Below are 22,598 nucleotides of genomic sequence, written 5' to 3'. Positions count from 1 at the left end.
AATGCGCGTAAAAATTGTCTGCGTCAATTACAAGGTATCAGAAGAGAATAAAAATTCAGGTCGTCGCTTACCGCGAGTCTGGATTATTCAAGACCAACATCCAGAAGCCGGTGGAACGATCTCGCCACAAAAATAACCGAAAGGTGATTTAATCTGTCGCGGTTGTTGTCGCGCGTCGCCTACATGAAAGAGCCGTCTTCGATTTCCACTCTATTTCCTGCGTTTTCCTCGAGGAATCCCCGTCCCCTCCCGACAGCCGGGACCCAAAAATAAACGTGGACCGTTTATATCGGGCGCATACATTATTCGATTCTTTACGAGACCCCGCGTCTCCTCGGATGACTAATTGGAATAACAACAATGGATATATTTTACAGAGCGGAGGCGCGGAGGTGGCCGCCAGAACCCGGAGAGCTTTGAAATACATTTATTGCCGCGGCCCGAGACACAATCGAATCCTGTCGGACAAGAAGAGGACCCCACCGCTCTTCCTTATCTTTCGTCGTAAATTAATCTGCCGCGTTTCACCCTCCGGTTCGCCCGGCTTTCCTCTCCTCTGACCCTGCACCTCCTTCCCTCACCCTGTCTCTCTCTTACTCCCACTCTCTTTCTCTCTTTCTCTCTCACCCTCTGTTTTGCTCGCTAATATCCCTACAACATCCCCCTCGGACGCCGGGGTCCGCCGCGAACGAGACTCTTAAATATTGTTTTCTTTCTCCTCGGATTGCCGCGCGCGTACCTTTTTCATTTTTCCCTGCGGCAACACACACCGAACCAGAAGCCCGCGGAAATTTCATTCTCGATGGAACTACTGGATTTTTCTGCTTCGAATTAGTATAAAAGTTCTCGACAGCGCACATTCGCTAGTCGGGGTCGATCGCGAATCTAGCTGGACAAAATTATTCTAACATTATCTTAAGACTTAAAGCCGTAGTTAAGTAGGTCATTGGATTCGTCTTGACATCAGCTACTACAATAAGTAATAATACTACTATAATATAAGGTAAAGCAACTTGCTGGCACAGAAAATATAATACTTCACAAATAATGATACAGAACTCAATTATTTACGTGGATATTATTGGTTTTTCTGTGAAATATATAAATACATACTTAGAATTATCATATTCAACAAGGTTCATTCGGAAACGCTTGAAACACAATTTTCTATCTGCTGTAGAAGCATTTTATAACACCTCCTCGAGTAAATGGCTATTGATCCTTATCAACCGTTTCATTCGAAGGAAGTCCCAAAATGTTTCGCGCTCTTCTGCGATAATGTGATTTTTGTCCAGCTATGTCCAGCTTTGTCCGACCATTATTGGCACCCGATGATTCCGATGCGTCGTTTCCAATGCCCGCGGGTATTTTTAGCGGATCTCCTCCAAAAAGGTAGAGATCGTTTGGCGAACGGCACCCGGAAGGTCCGGGCACTCTCGAGATAGGTGTGTGATCCGTTCTAATTTATCACTAACGATACGACGCCCACTTGTGAGCGTGGACCAGGCCGTGACCCGTCGTCGGGTGTCGAAAATAGCGTCTCGGCAAAGGAAAGTTTGCACCATTTCCACCGCTTTGACCTGTCGATCGTTCTAATCGGGAATCGGTCGCGGCGTCGCGACGCCGAGCCAAGACGACTTGTTCCGTGCCTCGTCCCTCGTGAAATTCAATTTCCTCGTGAGCCAGTTCAATTATTTCAAACCGAGTCGTGTCTTTGGTCCCGGTCCGTCGATCACGTTCCCTCCGGCCATCGGCCACCGACGTCGACAGATTGTTTATTTACCCGCGTAAATAAGCGGTCTATCCAGCCGGTTTTTATTGGACGCGCTATCGCCGCGGACATTTATTCACGGCGCCAGGCGATTTGAAATGAATTTTCGGATTTACGGAGCTTTATTTTTAGCGATCTCGTTCCGCGAGATTCACTCCCGCGAGTAGGTGGAACTTAGACACCTTCTAGTCGCCGAGAGGATCACAAGATTGATTTGTTTGCGAGACGACTGTGCGGCTCCAGATGCAGTTGCAGATTTTTGTAGTCCCGAGATGCCGAGGAAATCTGTGTCGTATCGGGTTACGAATAAATAGCAAGCTTAATGAATCGTTGATGCATAAAATCTGCGGTCTGCATATACAACGTCGTAAATGCTCGATATTAAATTTTTATTTACGCCGGGAATATTTGAGGAAATTATTTCAGTGGATGTTGCATAATTAAGGTCAACGGATTTAATCGTTTCAATTCTAGTGGAGGGGAAAGAGTCGGTTCTTTTGCATTTTATTGGAGTTATTTCCTCGAGCCATTAATGAAAGATAATATTGGAACGGGGGGGTTGGACGCGAAAATTAATTTTATACAGGTTTGAATGAGTCGACAGAAAAAATTCTGTTCGGAAACTAGCCGGTAAAAATTGAAGTTCAGGCCTCGAAAAACAATTGTGTCGGCCAGATGCGAGCAGTTGGCAGTGGAACAGCAATCCGGCATCAATCGTGCGGAATTGGTGACGGGGAACCGTTCGAGGAAGCTTGTCGAGAGAGGCAGCGTCACAGACGATTTCCGTGAGTCACACGGTGCTAAACGCGGGGCCAAAATCCGCGGTTCGGTTGAACGGCTGGAAGACGTTCGCGGAACAACAAACATCATCTTTTTCCGAGCCCGATGATCGAGGAAGTCGCTGGCCATGATGGGTGGAACGGTTAGGGATCAATTAATATCCGCGTGTCCCGCGCGGGTCTTTAGGTTCGCGGAAGATCCAGCGATGGCCGCGCACGGTGCGCCGCCGCCGCGCCGTTATGAATTTGCTCGGTCGCGGCCCGCCGACGACGTCGTTCCCGATGCCGGGCCGGATATTATTGGATCGAATGCATCACGTCAAACGATACGTGAAATAAGTTATAGGTTAGTGGCTGCATTGGCACCGCTCGTGACAGCCTATTCCTGGAATGCACGGCCTCTATAGAAGTCGCGAACTAACCAGTCGCTCAAGACCACGGTTCACCAATTCGAACAGGGAGCGTTAAGCCACGAGAAATTGCTCATGCTTCGGGAAAAATCAAGCACGTGACAGCTGACAGCTCTCGGTTAGCTTCAAAGCAAGCTCAATTGACAGGCAATTGACAGTGAGGGAGCGTTGGAATAGATAGAACTTAGATAGCTGAGAATTCAAATGGTAAACTCGAGCTAGTGAGAAATGGCTACAGTTATTTGATTTTATTCATATCAAGCATATATTATATTTCAGTCGAACAGGAATAAATTGATTTACTTGTGACGAATCCTGCTCGGATCGGATGAATCGCTGTAACTTGGATTTTACGATTTGTTAACGGATCGTCTCCACCAACGACGATGACGCCGTGAGTCATAATTTTCGTGGGAAAAATCGAGAAAAAGAATTCTGCACGGAGACAGACAGACTAGTGTCTGTCATAACGATGTGTCCGTCGCCACCTAGAAGATCAAACTTTTGACTCACGGCGACTGACGGTCGTCGAGAGCCCGGGAATTGTGGGTCAAGAGAGGACAACTTATTAACTACAGTCTGCGGAATGTTTGGACTGCCTCCGACCAAAAATCCCCTCTTCATTCCATTTTTGAAATGTCGATCACCTTCTCTTTAAATTATTAAACAATTCCATTGATAGCATAAAAAATCAATGAAACAATTTGTAAAGAATTTAAGCTGGTCAGCGTCCGCTCCATAAATAAATAATCAAAATTGTTCGACTGCTTTATATCACTCGTTTGATTGCTTCGCGATTGTTTGCATGTCTCTGAGCATGAAGTTGTCAGAGGCTGGCAAGTTTCAGCGCGAGGGGGTAAATAGAATTTCGCGCTGGTGTTTTATAGTGTTGGTGGCCGTTCAATGGGTGGACTTATTTTCACGGATAAAAATTGGACACAGTTTTCGCGGGGATCCCTTTGTCGCCGCTGGGTGTTTGCACAGTTCTCCCGCGACAATGCATACGTAACGCCGGACTACTTCCATCTTCTGTCGGATATGTTTGCCGCGCTCTCTGAAGCCGGCTGCTAAAACAACAAACCGAAGAAGAGTAGCCGGCGCAGGACTTAGCTGACTTAAAGCGCGGCGCAGATGTTACTCCCATCAATTTGGAACGGGCAAACATTAAAATCCTACGTGTAACTGATGGACTGCGTTCGTTTCCGAACTTCATTCCGCCTTGACGACGCGATTGCGCGAACATCGGGCGACTGATGACTTCCTTTTGCCACGGAACCGATCCCCTAAATAATAAACCCCGAAAGTAATTCAAGTCGGAATTTCCTTACTCTCGTCCAAAATTGAACAAACAAACTATTTATTTTATTTCATTACTTTTATGCTTTTATTGCGGGCAGAATAAAATTGATTTTCATTTCTTATTTCGATGAACAAAGACAGGATTGAATTGCTTTGGAATTGATCTCCCTGGCCCTATAAACCTGTAAAATCATGATTATGCAATGGGTTCAGACTGCTTCGAATAAAAGTCAGTCTTAAAGAGATTAATTCTATGTGATCCTCTTCGAAAGTTCAGTCGGGGATCGCACGGTGCGAGAGTGACTATTTTTAGTGTACAAAATAGGATGCAATGCGTGTCTAGAGGTTGAATTATCATCAGTTGCGCGGGAATACCATAAAGTCGTAAGTGCATCTGATTAAATGCGGATTAATTCGTAAATAGTGACAGCGGTTTCGGGTACCGTAGACATAATGGAGATTTATGCAAAGCAATCAGGCTTCGTCATGGTCACCGGCGCAGCGTGGCAACAAAATGATTCATTTGCTGCCATCGCACGGGTGAAACTTTGTAGACACCAGTTTACAACAGTCCGCGCGCAATGTACCGAACATTTATTACACTCTTGTTGTTTTATTGACACGGAAGGTGGGCGAAACACAGAAACGGCCGATCGACGAAAGTGTTGCTGTGTTACTTCGGACGGAGAGAGAGAGAGAAAGAAAAAGAAAGAGAGAGAGAGAAAGAGAAACGACAGGCTTGCGGATCCAAAATGGAGACACGGCCAGGCCTTTGTCGTGCCAAAATTCTCCGCGGCAGAGCGTTGAAGAGGCAGAGACAAAGGCGCGAAGGCATTACCACGAAACTTCGACAGAGGCCGCGGATTATGTATCTGGCACAAAGAGAAAAACGCCGTATCCATTATGGCCGAAACGCCGATGCAACGAGAGGATGCATTAACTCCGTGTAGAACCACCCCCCGGGTTACGTGCATCGGCTTCGGTTATAAATAGATCACGTTCGGCCCGATGAAACCGCGTTAATCGGACCGCAGTCAACATTTATTCCATTTGCGTTTCCTCAAAAATGCAGAGAGCCGTGGCTCGCGTTCGTCGGTCGATTCGATACGACGAACGCGTTGCTGAAATCCTCGACCTCGATCTCGCATTCAAACTGCGTCTTGCAATTAACGCAAACAATTTTTATCTTGCGCAAAAGTCTATTTATGATTTTTATAGGATAGTAAAGCAGCTTCTTAAAATACCACAAGCATGCATCAGAATGCAGCAGAAAGATCGACGAAGAATCGGCGTCGCGTTCAAGCGCGAATATAAAATCGAGATGGCAGACGAGTAGAAGGGAGGGGATTGATTAATCGATCGGGGGGGATGAATAATTAAAGAGGTGGCTGGCGAAAGAGAATCGGAATTCCACTTCCGGTGGATCCTTGTGCTCCTTTTGTCGCATCGCGAGACGAAGGTGCACGCTGCGCGCCGCGGCACGGCCAGCGTCTATTTCTGCGCGCGGAGAGGCCCGCGGGGCAAATTTGATTCTGCAATTATCGTATTTCCAGATAGAACCCTGTGGTCAGCCGGCGTTTGACAGAATTATGGTTATCACTTTCGTCTCAACATTGTCACGCGACGTTAAACGCCAAGTCCCTCGCGGCAACAACAAAAAAACCTACCACCGGCGAGATCCCCGAGAGCATTAAGCCTTTGGGGAACGGGTTTCGGCCGGGTTTCCTGAAAATCGACCGGGATTATTGCCAAGGCAATCGGTAATTTATTTTCCGGCCGATTTAACGACGACGTGACGGCCCCGGCCGGATTAAGTGCATTGCAATTTCGGACAATAACTACCGCTGCCGTTGCCACGCGTCAAAAGCCGTGTGTACCGCGATTTATGGGATCGCTTGCCAAAAGAACCGACGAAGTCGAAATAGAGCGAACCACTGAAATATTCAACGAGGATCCAGTCGAATGCGCTTTTTTATTCTGTTCCGAAAGTGCAACTGCGGGGGACGAGTCGCGCGACTCTCTGCTATTCCTATTATTATCCTTGCCGGTCAGATAATTATGATATTTTTATATCTGACGGTAACGAGCAGTCGGTGTTTCACCTGTGGTTAGAGTTGCGTGTCTCGAATTCCATTTCGTTCGATGAAAATCATCGATTTCTTAAAAATAGGATTCATCGCTCATTGGAGGGGGGTTAATGGAAAGTGTATGAATACTGTATACATAGAGATCATGTTACGGAGAATTTCCGGAGAAACCAGAGGATGAAAAATGAGCTTGTTTTCGGGAAAGTTGCACGGGCAGTCGATAGCGTCGCCATTCAATCGCACGGGGTAGCCACCCCCTAATCGATAACCGATAGAACTCGGTTCTGGGGCGGTTCTGCGTCAGCGTTCCGTGGGCGTCGGATCCGATAGAACCGCCCCTGAATCCGTTCGATGGGACGACGCAACGAACTGCAATCTCGAAGTGCAACGACGCGCGTTGCTTTATTCACGACACTTTATGTGTCGTCATATCTTAACTGTTCCCGCTCGCGCTCCTCGCCACGACAGAGACACGCATATTTATCGTCGACCACGCTGGCGACGTCAGCGAACAACGAAGAAAACCATGAGGGCCGGCGAGGAAGACGATCATGCTGACGAATATTTTTAGGCTGCTTTGCGACACGCATTAACTCCGGAAAATCAATTCGTACATAGTAATGTGAAATAGGCACTTATAGCACGTGTCCCATAAATCTGGCGCTGAAGCGAGTCGAGACATTCAACACGAGTGTCCAATCAATAATTTATTTAAGGAAATAACAATTGAAAAATGGAGATGCATCACCATTAATTTACAAATCTTCGCGGACAACTTCCGAATAACTTTGTAATAATATTATATGTTGAAATTTCCTTAATACAGATGATTAATGAAATTGTAGATTGTCGTTCGATGGGAACCAGAGCAGAGAATGTTCGCTCTAAACCGGAACTTGGTATCGCAGCGTAGAATGAACGAAATTCAACTAATTTAACAGGAGTGGCAGTCAGCGTTGATGGATAACGATCGCGCCATGAAAGTTTGCCGTTTTTTTGATTCGCTGTGTCTGTCGTGCTCGTATCGTTAGCAGTTTCGCCGGCCACAGGAATTTCATGAATAGTCACTCGAGGAGACCAGTCAACGCGCTCGCGCCACGGTATCCTACGAGGTTTGATCTATTCGGACGTTTACGAGCACCATGAAACCGGCGGGGCCATTACTTCGCAGATTCTCGCCTGGCAAATTCGAAGGTGACGATTTCTACGTCGCGGAAACGTCCATGAGTTCTTTGATAGAGCACTGAATAGCAGACAAAGAGCGAAACGAATTGGTCCCGGCCGAAAATGATGCTATTTCTCTCTGCTCGTTCGATCCGATCACTAAATACAATATCAATTAGTAAAATCATTGGATGAATCAACGAAAAAATGTCTCGATGAAATAATGATTGCGTCCAGAAGCTTGGAGAGATCGGGAATCGATCAAACGCATTGTTTTCGTAGGGGCTGCGGCAAAAACTGGCACGACTGCTGCGAAAAAAGATCATAATTCCGCATCATTCGACCGATAAATATAAACAGCCGGTTGGCAAGGCTTGCATTATTCCTCGGTTAAGCTTGCTTTAAATCAGATCGGTTGTCTCCGTAACTCTCGGAAACGCGGCCGAGCCGTCACCTACATCTCGACGATCGTCGCCGGGAGATCGGCGGCCATGAATCTCTTCGACGAATCGAGGACGTGACGCGCGCGGGACCCCTGTGCGAAACCGTGCTCCGCACGCGGAAAAAATAGCGTGCTGAATTCCTGCCAAAAGCGCAACGGCACGGCAAGACGGTGCACCCACGATCGGAATGTATCCCGCCATCTTCGTTTCAATGCTCTCGAACATCCTCTTTACGTCTGCGCTCGGGTTACACCGAGACTCGCCCACCATTATTCAGCATCTTCGAAAAAGAAGATCAAAGCGCCGTTTCCACTCGCGATCAACGTACGTTGATCCTCGCTGGCGGTCTGTGGACCTTCGTGTAATTTTAAAATCGATTCAGCGGATTTCTGCATCTATACACCGGACTTATCTTCAACAAAATGGTAATTAAAGAATACAAGCTTCCAGGTTGATTAAAAATTAAATATATACATGTACTCGTTGAATAAATGTCCGGGATTGTACATGTTGAAAATTAGACTGATAATTAGACCGCGGAACTTTATGCAAAATAAAAAATGTCTACGTCGATTCCAAGACATAGAGGTTACATAAAAATTTCTTTCTTGTTTTAATGATTTTATCGAAGTGAAACTAATAGGTTGATGTTCTTAAATTTGTTAAATATATGTCGACTGCTTTAAATTGTACGTACCAATTTTTGTTATAAATGCATAAAATCCGCAGTCTATTGATAATATTGTGTCGAGACCATTCTACAGTTTTTCGAATATTTAGCTAGTGGATGGAGCTCGCCAGGGTTAATGAGCAGAGTCTTCAAAGGTTGACGAAGACGCGGGCAAACGAAGTCGCAGCGGGACGTTCGTAGTTAAATATACGAACGGAGGAGCACAGTTCTGAATCACGTGTTGCAAAGAGACTCGGCATTGTAATGAATCATATCTTACAAATGACGGATGTCAACGTTTTCGGTTGTGTCGCGGATTCCCGGTGCGTCTCCGGTGCCACGTAGGTGCCATACGGAATGAAAAGATAATCTCCGACTCCGGCGGATATACGCGCAAGGGGATATATATTTGAGGATTAGGGGTCAGCACGATCTTCGGCCAAGAATCAAACGGATGGAATTAATTGGTCGCATATTCAGACATCGACCGACCGCGAAGAAGACGGCGAAGTAGCGAAAAACCACGCTGACTAGGCTGCTATTCTGAGCGGCGCGCCGCGCGCTGCGAGAGAGAGGTTCTCGGCTTCTTTTTCCCTTGGTTTCCGTCTCCCGATTCGTTCCTTCCCGCGGAAAGACGGATCGGTTCTCTAAATAAAATGACTTGGTTATTCATCGGCGCATTTGTACGCGTCAAGGTCGGCCTCGCTTTTCTTTACAGGCCTCTTTGTATCCGCGGGGTTAATTGGCTGGAATTATTCGCCACTCCCGGCCGCCGAGCACTCGCCCCCTCCTGCGGTCGTTCAGGTGAGTCTGCGATCCGCGACGCTATTTTTTCGGACCGCTCCAAAATCGCCGATAAAGTTGTTCTCTTTGGTGCTTAGCTATTTTGTGTATGGGTGTATTCCGTACTTTAAGAAGAGTAGATCGAGCAGATTTGTTAAAGAACTCGGAGAATACAGTCGATCATTCAGCCTCGAGTAACGCAAGAAGACTATAACGCGAGATTACTAGGAAGTGTCGGTAAAAGCCTATGAATTAACCCTTTATGCCTTCAAGGTTCTTCAAAGATGCACTTCCAGCATAATGATGCTTGCGATTAATTTGCTTCGATGCTTTTTTAAAGGTCAATTTAATTCATATTGAAAAATAAGATTACGGAGTGGTACAAGGGTTGAAAGTTTTTCGAGGAATCGGGGATAGGATCGTGGGAAACGAGTGAAAAGGGGCCGATTTAGGTCGCGGTGGGTAAAATAAGGTTACGAAACAGGGTGTCGGTGGAGTCTCCGGCAATTTGGTGTCGGCGAGTAGGCGTTCCTGCCGGTTTCACCGAGAGCGTCGCGACACGCGCGTCCCGTTCCATCAAACGCGACGGCCGAAGGAGAGAAGAACGGTGGACGTCTCGCGGAGGGCCGAATCTGATAGCATTCGCAAGTCTATATTAAGACGATGGCACGCCATGGAAATAAGCGGGGTTAGTGCCGCGGGAGCTGGCAGCCGGAGGGACGCGTTAAACGAGGCCGGCATCCCCGACACAAAGACAGTTCGCTTTGGCATTAGTCAAAATCTTGGTTTTCGGTATGCGGCCGCTGCCGCCCGGCGACCGTGTATGAACGAACAAGGAGGCGGGCGACGCGACGCGACGGTGGCCGCGTGGCCGGACAACGGTGACACTTCAACTCCGGTTTATTTCCGAGTCAATTAGCTACGTTTGTTTGCCGGGGCCACGCTCCTCCCGGGCAATTACAGCTTCGTTAACGCCGCAATTCCTCCGGACAGGTGGCCGATCGGAACGGCAGCCCGGAACGCGACACAGGCATCGCAAATATCTCGAGAGTTCCGGGGTTTCTGGACCGGTTCGCACCGTAGGGTCGCGATCGGATACGTGGACTGACGTCCCGAATGCGCCACCCCCTGATTCGCCGGCATTAATCTACGTTAGCTTCGTCAACTACTCTCTGTTACCTTCATTCACCAAAAATTCATCTGTACATAATCTAAGTTGATAGATGGAATGTTTACACGAGAGTACAACAAATACCCGCAAACAAGATTTACTGGAATTCAATAAGATCCATTAATTTCGACGTCTGCAAAGTCGACTTCGAAAGAAAAACGAAAATGCGCCAAAAAATTGTCATTTTAACGATCGAACACTCGCCGATTACTCGACAGCGACGAAGTGATGAGCCGCACTCTATAGGACTAAATTACGCGCGAATAAAATCAGCGAATTCAACCGGAGCGCGGAGATAACGAATGACAGCCGTTAGCTGCGGGCATAAAACAGAAGGATACTAATAGATAGGCTTTGCATACCAGTGTCGAATAACTAACAGAGTACGGTGCGAGCACACAGGAGCCGTTGCAATACTCGAAGGACAAACTAATGGTGTCCGCGAGGCCGAATGTTGCCGAAAAACAGTTACAAATCCAAGTCGGCAAAGCAACCCCCGTTGAAGCATCGCGGCCAATAACTCAGCGGGCCGAGCGCCGAGTCTTAAAACTCGCGGTTGCCTTATTTCGGACGATCGCTGTAAAGTGGCATAACTGCTTGACCGCATAAATAACGCGCAAAGCCGCGGTGAAATGTGGGGACGATTACTTGCGTCCATCGCCGGGCATAGATCCCGCAATTTTTCCCCTGCCTTTATCCCCGAAATTAGGGGCCACGTCGTCGCTGGGCCCTTTCTCTCTCTCTCTCTCTATCTCTTACTTTCTCTCTGTCGCCGGATTTACGTTCGTTTGCACGCCGATGCGAGCCGATAACTCTCGCGAGACAAACGAGCCGCGCCGGCGACCACGAAAAACTTGTATCTCCGAAGAACGAAAATAAACGCTTCGCCACCGACGAATCGAACAGCCTCGGAAGCTCAGCCTTTGCTGAAAGAAACTGCAACGTCCCCTTATAGCTAGCTGCTAAGCCGGAGATCAGCTTTGATTTTTTCTGAATGCTCCTTTCAGAAGCGTAGACCGAAGAGGTGCTCGTGGACGTTGATCTGACGGTGGTATTTTTAAAAGAGGGTGTTCGAGAGACAGATGGTAATGGACATCGATTCTCTTAATCAAATGAAGCATATTTCGAAGTCCAATTTAGAGCTTGACTCGAGGTCAAAATGAAGCGATCAGTTTTGATGAAAGTATGCGCGGCTAAAAGGATTAGGGTAACAATCTTATAATCCTCGACAGGGAAGGGTAATCGTGGCCATCGATACACGAAGGCTAAACTCGCGGCGAAAGAGACAGACGAGTCCAAGAGACGGTGGAAGCGTGGGTGTAATTGCAGAAAGAGAAGCCAGAGCTGGATCCAGAAGAGGAGGAGTAGAAAGAGGTGAAGGTGGGGAAGGAGGATGAGGTGGAGAGGTAGAGGAAGATGGAGGAGGAGAAGGAGGAGGTTAGAGAGGTTTTCGCTTCTGCAGCGTGGTCTCTGCTCGTCGTCACGCTGTTAGCGCCGAGTTAATCGGGGCCGGAAATGAAGTGAGGGATAGAGGAATATTAATAACTGAATCTAATCAATTCCATGAAACGAGGCTGGCCACCCCGCGCAACTCGAAAGAGCAAAGCACTCTCCCTCCTGCGCTCTCTCACCTTCTCTCGCTCCTCCCTTCGGTATTTCCTCCTACGAGCTGCTCCGCGAGCAGCGATCTAATCAAATGCATCGCATTAAGCTAATTTAGTGGCGCTGCTAGCGTGGCGAACCGCTTCTCCGCTTCTCTCTGTCCCCGACGCCCCTCTTTCGCCGCCGCCTGCGAAACAGAAGCTTCGCGGGTTAACGCGGTTCGTGCCGGCGACAAATTTCAATCGGCGACGCCTTTGCCACGCACCAAACAACGATCCCGCCGCACACGATCGGCCAGCTTCGCACGCATCAGCTTCGATCCCCTTTTGAACGGTGCAAACCCTGCCTCTACCGGATTACGTCATTATTCCAAAGATTTTTTGTATTATTAAATTTCTTTGACGAAATGATCAACAGCTAAGAAATCAGCTCGCAATGTGTATGGTGGTTTGAGGTGTCTGGGCAGTTGATAGGGTGAAGATGCCGGCACGACGTTGGTGGGCCGTAGACGGGCGATTTTTCCGACGGGTACGGTTAATATCGGCACACGGTAGCCCGTGTTCCTCTTGTAAATACATCGTCTATATTTACGGGACGTATATTTAGTGTGTATTCGCGTGCGACACTACTTTACCGCGAAGGAAGACGAGGTGGGTGTGTCCGAGCCGCTCACACGCTAGCCGCGGGACGATCCGTCATTTTGAAGCTTCGGGTCGCGTCGAAATTGTCGTGGATTCCTTCCTCCTGTCTTGCGTCTGTCGCGTTTCGAACGAGCTTCATTAGCAGGGAGCTAGTCACGGGGGCGGAGATCCTACGGTACTATAATACCGCGGAAAGAACACTTTCGAAACGCCACGCGATGTTTCAGAGCCCAATCAGACGTGTATCGCTTGGGCAAACTTCGGCTCTGTCAATCTGTCAACGTGATCATTCGAATCCTAATCAACGTAATCGCCACTGTTGGTCGATAATTTGGTATATATATGTTAATTAAAATTGTGCGAGAGCTTTCAAAACTATTCCGAATTTCACTATTTGCAGTCCCGAAATATTCGGCAACGAGGAGCCTACACGTAATCCATTAAAAAAATTTCTGCTGTTGCAGGAAGTGGCAAGATGTATTCCGAAGAGACCGGAGCAAACAGAGGGCTTTTCAACGAGGTCGTAGCGTTTCCACGCGATCGGTCGATTTCCAAGCAACCGATACCGCTCCCTCAAAGCGTTCGCCGTCGAAAAATCAGCGGCGAAGACGCGGATAGGCTACGAGGAAAACGGGGAGTCGTGGCCAAAGCAAACAGAACGCTGGCTCGCGTTGGAGTCGACGGTTGACGTTGTAATATGGTAAACGTTTTATTGGAATGGTACAGCGGTAATGCGTCAACCGGAGGATGTACTCCGCCCGATTGTGTTTGTTTGAATTCTGCCGGCCGAACGCCGCTCAAGAATTGAGTGGTAATTTGGAGCCACGGACGGGAAACGACAAGCGAGTACAGCTGCGAGGATGCTCAAAGGGAAAATAATTGAACGCGAGCCGAACACGGTCCTTGAACGTTTCTTATCGACCATGCTCTACACCCACGCGATCTTCCAGCAATGTTTCCCAGCCATTTTTTCAGCAGCAATAAATTCTATGCATCCTTAAAATTTTCGAATTTCTTTATCCACGGAAATAATTCCCCAAAAAATTCGGAGACAACGCTTCACCTTTTTCCTTTTTCCGTTTCGAATGAAGCTATTCATCATTTTTATCGCGGCCCCTTATTATCAGTTAAAGGAGCCGAGCTCATTCGATTACTCCACATGACTATTCCACCTTGTCTTATTACGCTGTTACTTGGAACTGCTAGATCTATCTGCGCTTTACTTCGGGATTACTCGGCTGAAAACTAGAATAGTTCTATCACGGATAATATCCATTAACAGTTACGTTACGAGCCGCGAAGCATCGTTCTACGACGCTCTCGCTACAATTAATTATCAACAACATGCGCGCCTGTAAATCTCGACGATTCCGCCACCAATTCCTTGCTCCTCGGCCTTCCCCACTCTTTCTATCTTATGGCCGCTCATAACGTTTACACGAGTACATTCTCTGTCCCGCGTACACGTTCATTCCTGTCAGTGATATTCTTATCACCTCTGCAAATAAATTGTACACACTTTCCAGTGACAAACAAGCTCTAGCAACGTCGAACAGCTTCTGGCCCGCATTGTGCAGTTCCAGTTAACAAGCAGGGAAAATCGTTTCGCGGAGGATCAATCTGTAACGAATCGGCAATTTCCCGATGCAACAGTCGACGTTCCTCGAACGGAGCAAACGTCACAATTTCCGGTGTCTTCGCTCGTTTCCCGATAAATTTCCATCGTCCGATTCCACCGCTCGGTTCCGTTCCATTTCTGGCGGGGATCTCGCAACCCCTGCGCGCCGAAACTCCTTTAAACAGCACTTTCTCGCGAGATCGGCTCCGGTTGCGGTCGCGGAAGGCCAGCGGTTGCTAAACAGTGCGCGTCCGAGTTCCCCGGAGTCGCGGTGGAAATCGTTTTCTTCCTCGGAAAAGCGGCTCTCGGCGGCGCGGCGCGGCGCGTCGAATCCCGAGGTTTCCAAGCGTATTCAAAGAGTTTTCGTCGGCGGCGGCTGAGGCCGAGGCTCATCTCTTCCCAGACGAAGAAAGAGACCTCAGAGACGAGCGAGGAGAAAAAAGAAACACCGAGTCGGAGGGAAAAAATCCAAAGGAACGGCTTACAGGGAGAGCCGCGTGTATCGCACATGCTCGGCCCCGCTCCGTTTCTGCTCGCGGTCGTCGTCGTCTTCGTCGTCGCTCCGCCGAACGATTCAATCTTCTGCCGATTGTAAAAATAAACAGCGACTCGGTTTTTCGCCGGGCAGCTTCGATCTCAGAAGAGGGCCGAAAGATTCTTTCTATTTCCGGCCGCGCCCGTGGAAACCCGATTTCCAGAACGCGAGGACGTTGCACCGACGATATAGTAGCGAATATATTCCGCTTCAACGCGCACACCGGCGAACGAACTCGACAGGTGCATTGATCCGAGAACTATGACGCTTCTTCGAGTATTTGGAGCAAATGTACGATTGTACGTCGCTCGTAAAATCAAAAAAAGAATTCAGCAATGCAAAAACCGGAAGAGGATCGCGTTTCCGGCCGCTTCCGCCGGCTCGAGCCGGTTTTCCTCCTTAGCCGAGCAATTAGATATATCAGTTTGCCATTAATTACGGTCGAACCACGAGAACGGCACGGGGAAATTAATATTTAATTGGCCGGCGATAGAGGCGGCATTAAAATTAATCAGCAATTGTTCTTAATAGATTCGGGACGGTTGCGCTTTTATTCGGCGCGTTTACCCGATCCCGCGATCCGTGTCTCGCGTGCTGGATACTTTATTTTGTCATGAATTATCAAAGTCGATCTCATAGCAGAATTGGACGACCGCGACCGGTTGCCGTGTCTCTCCTTCAATTTTTCCTATTTCTCTTTTGTGGCCTCGCGTGTAAAAAACCATACTCGCACAGATTAATTCCGTCGGACGGCGATTATGCAATGTTTTCGCGAGGATGCGTGCTCCGGTTTTCTACTGTACGGTTCGTTCCGCGTCGAGTGATCTCCGACCGTATATGCACGTAGGTGCACGGCATGTCGCAAGCAACTATGTATCGCCCGGCTCGTTCCAATTGAAAAAGGAACAGCTCTCTTCCAGCGCCGCTTTTCCAAAACGGAAACGGAAATTCCACGGAATCGGAGCACGGCGAAATCGTGCCACGAAATCGCGATTCGTCGAGCACCACCGGGCCTTCGGAGAAATAGAATGGCGAGAATGAATTCGCTGATTCTAATCCGGGGCCCGCTATCTTTTATTTCTTGATGGGCACGCTTAATTTGGAAATAAATCATTCGCACACCTCCGGCCCGGAAATACTTACCGAAACGTCTTAATTATTTCTGTATTTCCTCGAGGCTGTTGCGCGGCATGTAGACCGTGAATACCAATAAACTAAAAATCTTTCAACGTGTATCGAAATGTTAAATAAAAACGAAAGCTGAGAGAACTATCGCAGACCTTCCTAGTCTCGTTCGGAATCGGTCGCGCGAGGAGATGGTCGGGTTGCGTCGTGAATCATCGACGTATCGGCGATGACTGGCTCGAAAGAAACGGCGTCGATTCGTTGATGGCGATCGCAGCTTCCTGGAGTCGGTCCTGTTCGGTTCATTCGCTGTGTATTTATAGTTTAATTTGTGGCCTAGGGCCACGCTGAGGGTCGCGGGTATATTTACTTGGCCGGCCTGGCATCGGGAGCCTCGAAATCCGTTTACTCCCGGTCTTTCCCGCCACGGTGGCCGAACGAAAGAATTTTTATGAGGACGTTAAACGAGCGGCCAATGTATCTCTGGAGTCTCCGGGGCCCGCCACGATCGGTTTATCGTTCACCGAACGATCGGCCGCTCCCCTTTCTTCGCTTTCCTTCCCTCGGCGACGCGACGCTTTCGCGACCGGTGGAACGACCCACGAATGTTTCTAATTTTGGCGGTGGCAGGGGCGATTTTACAGATCGGTCAGATGCTGTGCCGCGGGAACGCGATCGGGAAAAAATCACGAGATTTCTCAATCGTTTCAAGCTGCACATTTTTCGTGTTAAACTTATCTGTTGCGACATGCAAAAGCCGGCAAATAGTATAAATCCGTTGATTTCCCGGCAGGAAAATGACAAGGAATTCGCAGAGGAAGCGTCAGAACACCGTGAAACTAATTCCGAAACTTTTGTGTCGAACCTGGCAGAGTTTGAGGACTAACTATGTGCTAATAGTCGCATGCCACGCGGAATATCTCGCTTTGAAGTCCGTCAAATATTCCCGGGACACCGTTCCCCAAATATTATCAGATCCAAGAGCGGTGCAACGAGAAGAAAGAAAACGGGTAGCAACCGAGCGGCGTGTAACAGTTGTCATTGTATCAATATCATCAAACGACGGTGGTTCGTCGTTGAAAACGCTCCTGGCATCTATATGGTCGCTCCGGGCGAGAGGTGAGGCACTTAAAGTCGAGTAACTCGGACTGGCGCGCGGGGAAGTGGACGGGTAACGAGCAGCCGGAGATTGATCGTATTGCGGTCGCGAATTCGAAATTCCGCCAGGGCCAAGCTTTATCCGCCGAGAATTTGCGGACATTATCCGGCGTATCGGCTGGGATCGGCTCGAACGAAACGATGTCCGGCGACCCTGCTCCGACGTTTATGTCCGTAAGTGTTCGTACAAGTTTGCGATCCGATCGACGGAATCGGTCTCGGGTATTTTTGTCGATAACGATCCTGCCTCCGAAAGGAACAAAGTGATCGCTGACGTTTTCCTTAGATCGTACAGTTCCCGTGTTCCCACCACATTTTGTAAGGACCTCTTGTTGCTAATCAACTGGAAATAAATGTAAAAATGAATTTAAAGATTGTAGACGAGTCCAGCTACAAGTTATGATAAAATGCCAAAGTCAAACTCGAAGCCAGATCAAACGCAAGAATAACGAACACTCGCCAGTCCAGATGAGTGAAACAGAAATAATATCCTCCGCCTCTAACATCCCATAAAAATGTTCGAATAAGATAATACATTGAACTTTAGCAATAAACGTACAGCTGGCAAATTATTGATAGTAAAGTAAATCTTGTCAGCTCTGCGTCACGAAATAAATTACAAGTGTGTTTTCTGCGAATGTGAGTACAACTGATTTCATGAACCAATTGCCAGATGCTGGAACGATACCGTAAATCATTTAACTATTAACACTTGGGTGTGCGACGGGAATAATTTGAGGTATCTAAAATTCGATCTTCCTTCGAGGTAAATGAGAAATATAAATTCTTGAGGGACGCGCGTACAGATCGCAAAACAAATGCAAGAATTTCGCGTGATCGAGGGTGGCGGGGCTGAACGTCCGTGACAAAGGAACATCCATCGAGTTCGAGCAGTCCGAGGGAGCAGGTTCGCAACAAGGAGAGAAGCAAGAAAAGTGTAGAAGCGATAGCTTGGTGCCAGCTAAGTTCCCGCGAAGCATCAATCTCGCTTGAGCAAAGTGCGTCGTCGCCGTGGCCCCGTCTCCGGTTTCGGCCGCGTAGAAACGAGACAAAGTAAAAAGCCGGTAATCCGATTTTCGCGACAGGTCGATCTCACGCGTGGTTTGGCGAACGGTACCGGGCTCTCGGCCCGAACCGGCGTAAATCAGGGGTTTATGGTCACGGGACAGAAGTCAAAGGAGGCTTTGCCCGTCGCTTCGACCGTCACACATTTTACCGAAATCGTCGCGGCGCGCGGTGCCGCGCGATATATGCCGTCCACGCGGTCCGCGACAAGCGTTCACCGGAAAATTACTGTTGGTGAATCATCCACGATGTATACGGGCTCTGCTAGACTCGCCGAATATATTCGTTCCTTGACACAACTCTCTCCCGATTCCTCCGATTCCCTTCAACCACTCATTTCAATTATTATTGTTCAATATACACATTATTGTGCAAACAGATTTAACTCGCTCTTGTACTTCGGAATCGCAATAAATGGGCATGTATCTTGTTAACAAGAATGCGTAAATCCTAATGACGTTTATCTCGGGCAATTAAATTCTAACTCGAGATATACTGTTTTGACGTCGGAAGCGCTGCTCTCTCTCTCTCTCTATACATAGACTGTCTTCGGTGGGCGTGGCTTCGTTGCTCTTGAATTCAACGGAATCAGGGCAGTGCCCCATTGGGCAAAGTATGCTGATGCCTTCTCTAGATACCTCCAGCGATGATACACACCCGCAAACTCCGATGATCTAGAATTTCCGAACAGTAGGAATCTCCCTTATCAATCTTCACGTGATTAGGGTAAAGTGCCCAAATATGAACCACTTTTTGTTGATGTTTTTCGACCGAAAAATTATCAGTTGTAGATGTATTTCTTCCCTGTAAGATCCTGCGGTCAAGTTTGTTCGAACATTAATACAGCTTGGGAGAATATTTTTTTTTGTGGTGTGTCATTTGCAGGTTCCAGCGAAAGGGGTTCTTAATATGGTACACCTTGAGTCCCTAATATGACACCATAGTTCCATATTCGGCACCCACATAAATAAACTGAAACTACAGATATGCTCAAACATTTCAAAATCACTTACCTTCCTCGAAAAAGATACAATCGAAAATCTAACCACAAAAACTGGCGGAGGATCGATACTAAAATCTATAGAATGGTGCGATTGCACTGCAGACTGTTGAGTAAACATGGTGAATAATTGTTTGAGGATTTTCTCACTAGAGAGCGACTTCTCCTTTACAAGATATAAGGTAGTGCCATAATAGGCGACTATACCATACTTGGACACTTTACCCTACTATCTAAAAAAATTCTAATTAATTCCCTGATTGCTCAGTCTTCGTCTAACAAAAACCACGGTACACAAAAATCGAGATCTGAGTGACGCGACCCTGCAAGAATTTTTCGAAATTGTAACTAGAGCTGGAAAGAAGTTGGAAATGATCGTACTCGTTCACCGGTATGATTTCAGTGAAATGAGCGAGTGTCCCAGGAAGAAATTGATGAAATTAAAACTGGAAGTGGTTATATTTGGTTGTGGTGGATGGTTAGCACGAGATAGGGATCGGAAAGTAGTCCATTTCTTGGAACAGAGACCCGGAAACGGAGGTTCGGTTCGACGGAATCAAACGGAAAGTTGAAGTCGGTCAGCCGGCGATCCGTGGCGGTTAAACCGCGCGGCAGAATTTAGAATTCGTGGCCACCGATTAATCTCTGGATGGTCGTTATCCGTCAGGTTCTCCACGCTGGTCGCGGCCGGTGTTTAAGTACTCTGCTCCGGTGGATGGTCTACGATAGTTCGCGGAAGTGTTTTCCACGCTATTGCGACGCACGATATGAATCGACTGTCGCCGGAACGGAGACGAAGCAGCAGGGAATAATTTTTCACGGGCGACTTTGTCCTCCGCGGAATTGACGCGGAAATATCGCGTTCTGGCTTTACCCGGCGGCATTCGACCGCGCCGCAGATCCCCAGATAGAAGTCCGTAACTTCGTTTGACGATTATGTCATGTCGTTTGACAGCAAGCTGTGAATCCAACGCGAACTTATATCCCCGACGTACAATATGTTACCCTCCGTTCGGAATCAGTCGTTCCACTCTATTTATTTCCGTCTTTCGCCTCGTTGCATTTTCATGCCGCCAATTTTAGATGTACATTTTGTTGAATTGAATATCTTATTCGACGAGCTGGGAATAACACGTTCTTCCTGTCCGCGTTTTGAGAAACACCGGCGGAAATAAATATCGATCGATCGGGAAACAATGAGATCCGAACAAACATCGGATATTTAATATTAATTATAAAATACAGGGGACTCGACATAGATATGTTATTCATAGATTGTCTTGTTTTCGACAGTTGCAGAAGCTTTCGCTTATTTTCGACGCTGATCCTGGCTATTCTGGTTGTGCTCGGAAATAATTTCATAAAAAAATCTCTGCTATTAATTCACTTTAAATATTACAGCCGAAATGGAAAAGAAATAAAACAATTCAGGAAGAACAGAAGGGGGTTAATAAACCTGTGGTTATTAATCATCGGCTGTGTAGGAGCTATTAAATAATTGCCGGTGGATGGGGCATTAAGTTGACGAAATTACGAGCGAACTAATTTCCGCGTCGGCGAAGTCCCGGTGAATTACAGCGAGTGGAATGTTCTTTAGCCGCCCCGAAGATCCCTGGATCATTTACGAGGAATGGTCATGGGTGCGTGGTCGATCGGGGTTAACGGTTACTAAAATCGAGATTTAGGGGGTGGCCGGTTCGTGATTATTTCGGTCGGATCGTCGATCGATTCGAGCCGCGATGCGAAAACACGTGCGCGCCGCGTTTCGTTCCAACGATTGTCACGCACGTCGCGCACGCCCGGTTCGCCGCAATAAGGTCGATATAATTGATGATTAATACTGCCAAGTTCTAAATCCGCCGTTCCCATTAGTTTTAACGAGCGGCCGTTTCCGAGTATCGAAATCCGTCATCTGTCCCGTGCGATTTGCTCGCTTATCAAACGCCTTTTCGCTCGCTTTCTACGTTCAACGACCGCCGCGCAGTTCGACACCGGGAAAACACTAACTGAAGTCGAATTTTCGAGGTCGTTGAAATTTTTGGAAATTTTAGCCATAACCTCTTATAACAAGATTTTTTAATGATTTCAACGCACTGGTTCGATCAATCGTTCGATAATTGATCGAATCAGTGCGCTGAAATCATTAAAAAATCTTGTTAGCAACAATCTACGATCGACATAAGGAAACATTTATAATCTCTTACATGTCTGAAGTAAGTTTTGACATGCATGTGGGTGGCTGTAAGTCAAGAAGAATGTAAGTAAGGTAAAATAATTTTTTTATAATGAAGACAAATAATATATATGAGTATGAGAGAATAAACTTTCTCTTTGAAGTTCTCCAAGACAACTTTAAAGGACAGCTTTAAATCCCTCGATGAAAACAACGAAGCGAATAAAACCGACACGAAATTAGAGATCGGTATTTACGGACCCGGTCGATCGATCTCTTCAGTGCCGGATGCTTGCGCAATCGACGGCGGTTTGCCTCGGGTGTACGGCTGCCTTCTAGCACCGCTCCGAGTAGCTTCGGAGATTCGAGGTGAACCGGATCCGAGCCAACTGGGATTATCGAAAACTGCTGTACGATTAAATAGGGAACCGGCCGCGAATAAATAACGCAAATAACACCGGCGCACTGAAATACAATGTTGTAAGCTGCGCCCAGATTCTGGCACAGTGATTATTCGCGCTGGAATGCGACGCCGGCGAATTTCGTGGGCAGCGGTGGCACTTCCAAAGTATTCCCAGCTTAAGAACGGTTTCTCACTTTGCCTCCGCACTGGAGTCAATGTTGAATATTATTGTACGGGATTGGACTCGATTAACGGTTCAATCGCGATCGCGTAACCACAGTGAGAGAAGAATATTTCCTATGAAAAATGTAAATGCAAAATATTTTACAGTTGTGTGTGTCTTATTGTGTCGTGCTACGGTCCCCTGATGGCGTTCCTGGCGGAGCCATAACCGCGGCTGCTTAATTTACAATCCGCTAAACTGTCCCATCGCAGCGTAAAATCCGCGACGATATCAACGGTTCGAGCTCGCGGTCGGAATAGTCGAACACGCGAGCGCCGCTAGAGTTGTTAATTAATATCGCTATAAATTAAAATGTATTATGCAAGTTGGTCGGTCTTGTCCGTAGCTTCTTCGGGACTTGCAGAGACTCCGGCGTGGCTGCGGCCGGATCGCGCAACCACCCCTGAGTTTTGCAACCCCCTTTCCGCGAAGAGAGCGCGCATGGGAAGTTGGGGGGGGGTTGGTCTAGCGGGGGGAG

At 47.6% G+C, this 22,598-nt stretch overlaps 1 protein-coding gene across 2 annotated transcripts in view; it reads left to right on the top strand.

The window, feature by feature from the left end:
* LOC143213615 (uncharacterized) overlaps window positions 1-21,472 on the top strand; it is a 36,048-nt gene extending 14,576 nt beyond the window's left edge. Inside the window, exons 2-3 of one of the 2 annotated variants that reach the window (XR_013010000.1) lie at window positions 378-12,707; window positions 13,285-21,472. Coding sequence is in view for 1 of the 2 variants with exons in the window: in XM_076433641.1 (XP_076289756.1) it covers window positions 13,285-13,347 (63 nt within the window). In the remaining variant the exon portion in view is untranslated. The remainder of the gene's footprint in view (window positions 1-377; window positions 12,708-13,284) is intronic. The other variant, XM_076433641.1, reaches the window with a different exon arrangement.
* Window positions 21,473-22,598: the final 1,126 nt, after the last annotated feature.

This window comes from Lasioglossum baleicum, chromosome 11, assembly GCF_051020765.1.
Source record: "Lasioglossum baleicum chromosome 11, iyLasBale1, whole genome shotgun sequence".
Taxonomy (NCBI): domain Eukaryota; kingdom Metazoa; phylum Arthropoda; class Insecta; order Hymenoptera; family Halictidae; genus Lasioglossum; species Lasioglossum baleicum.
This window is presented reverse-complemented; position numbering and strand designations above follow the sequence as displayed.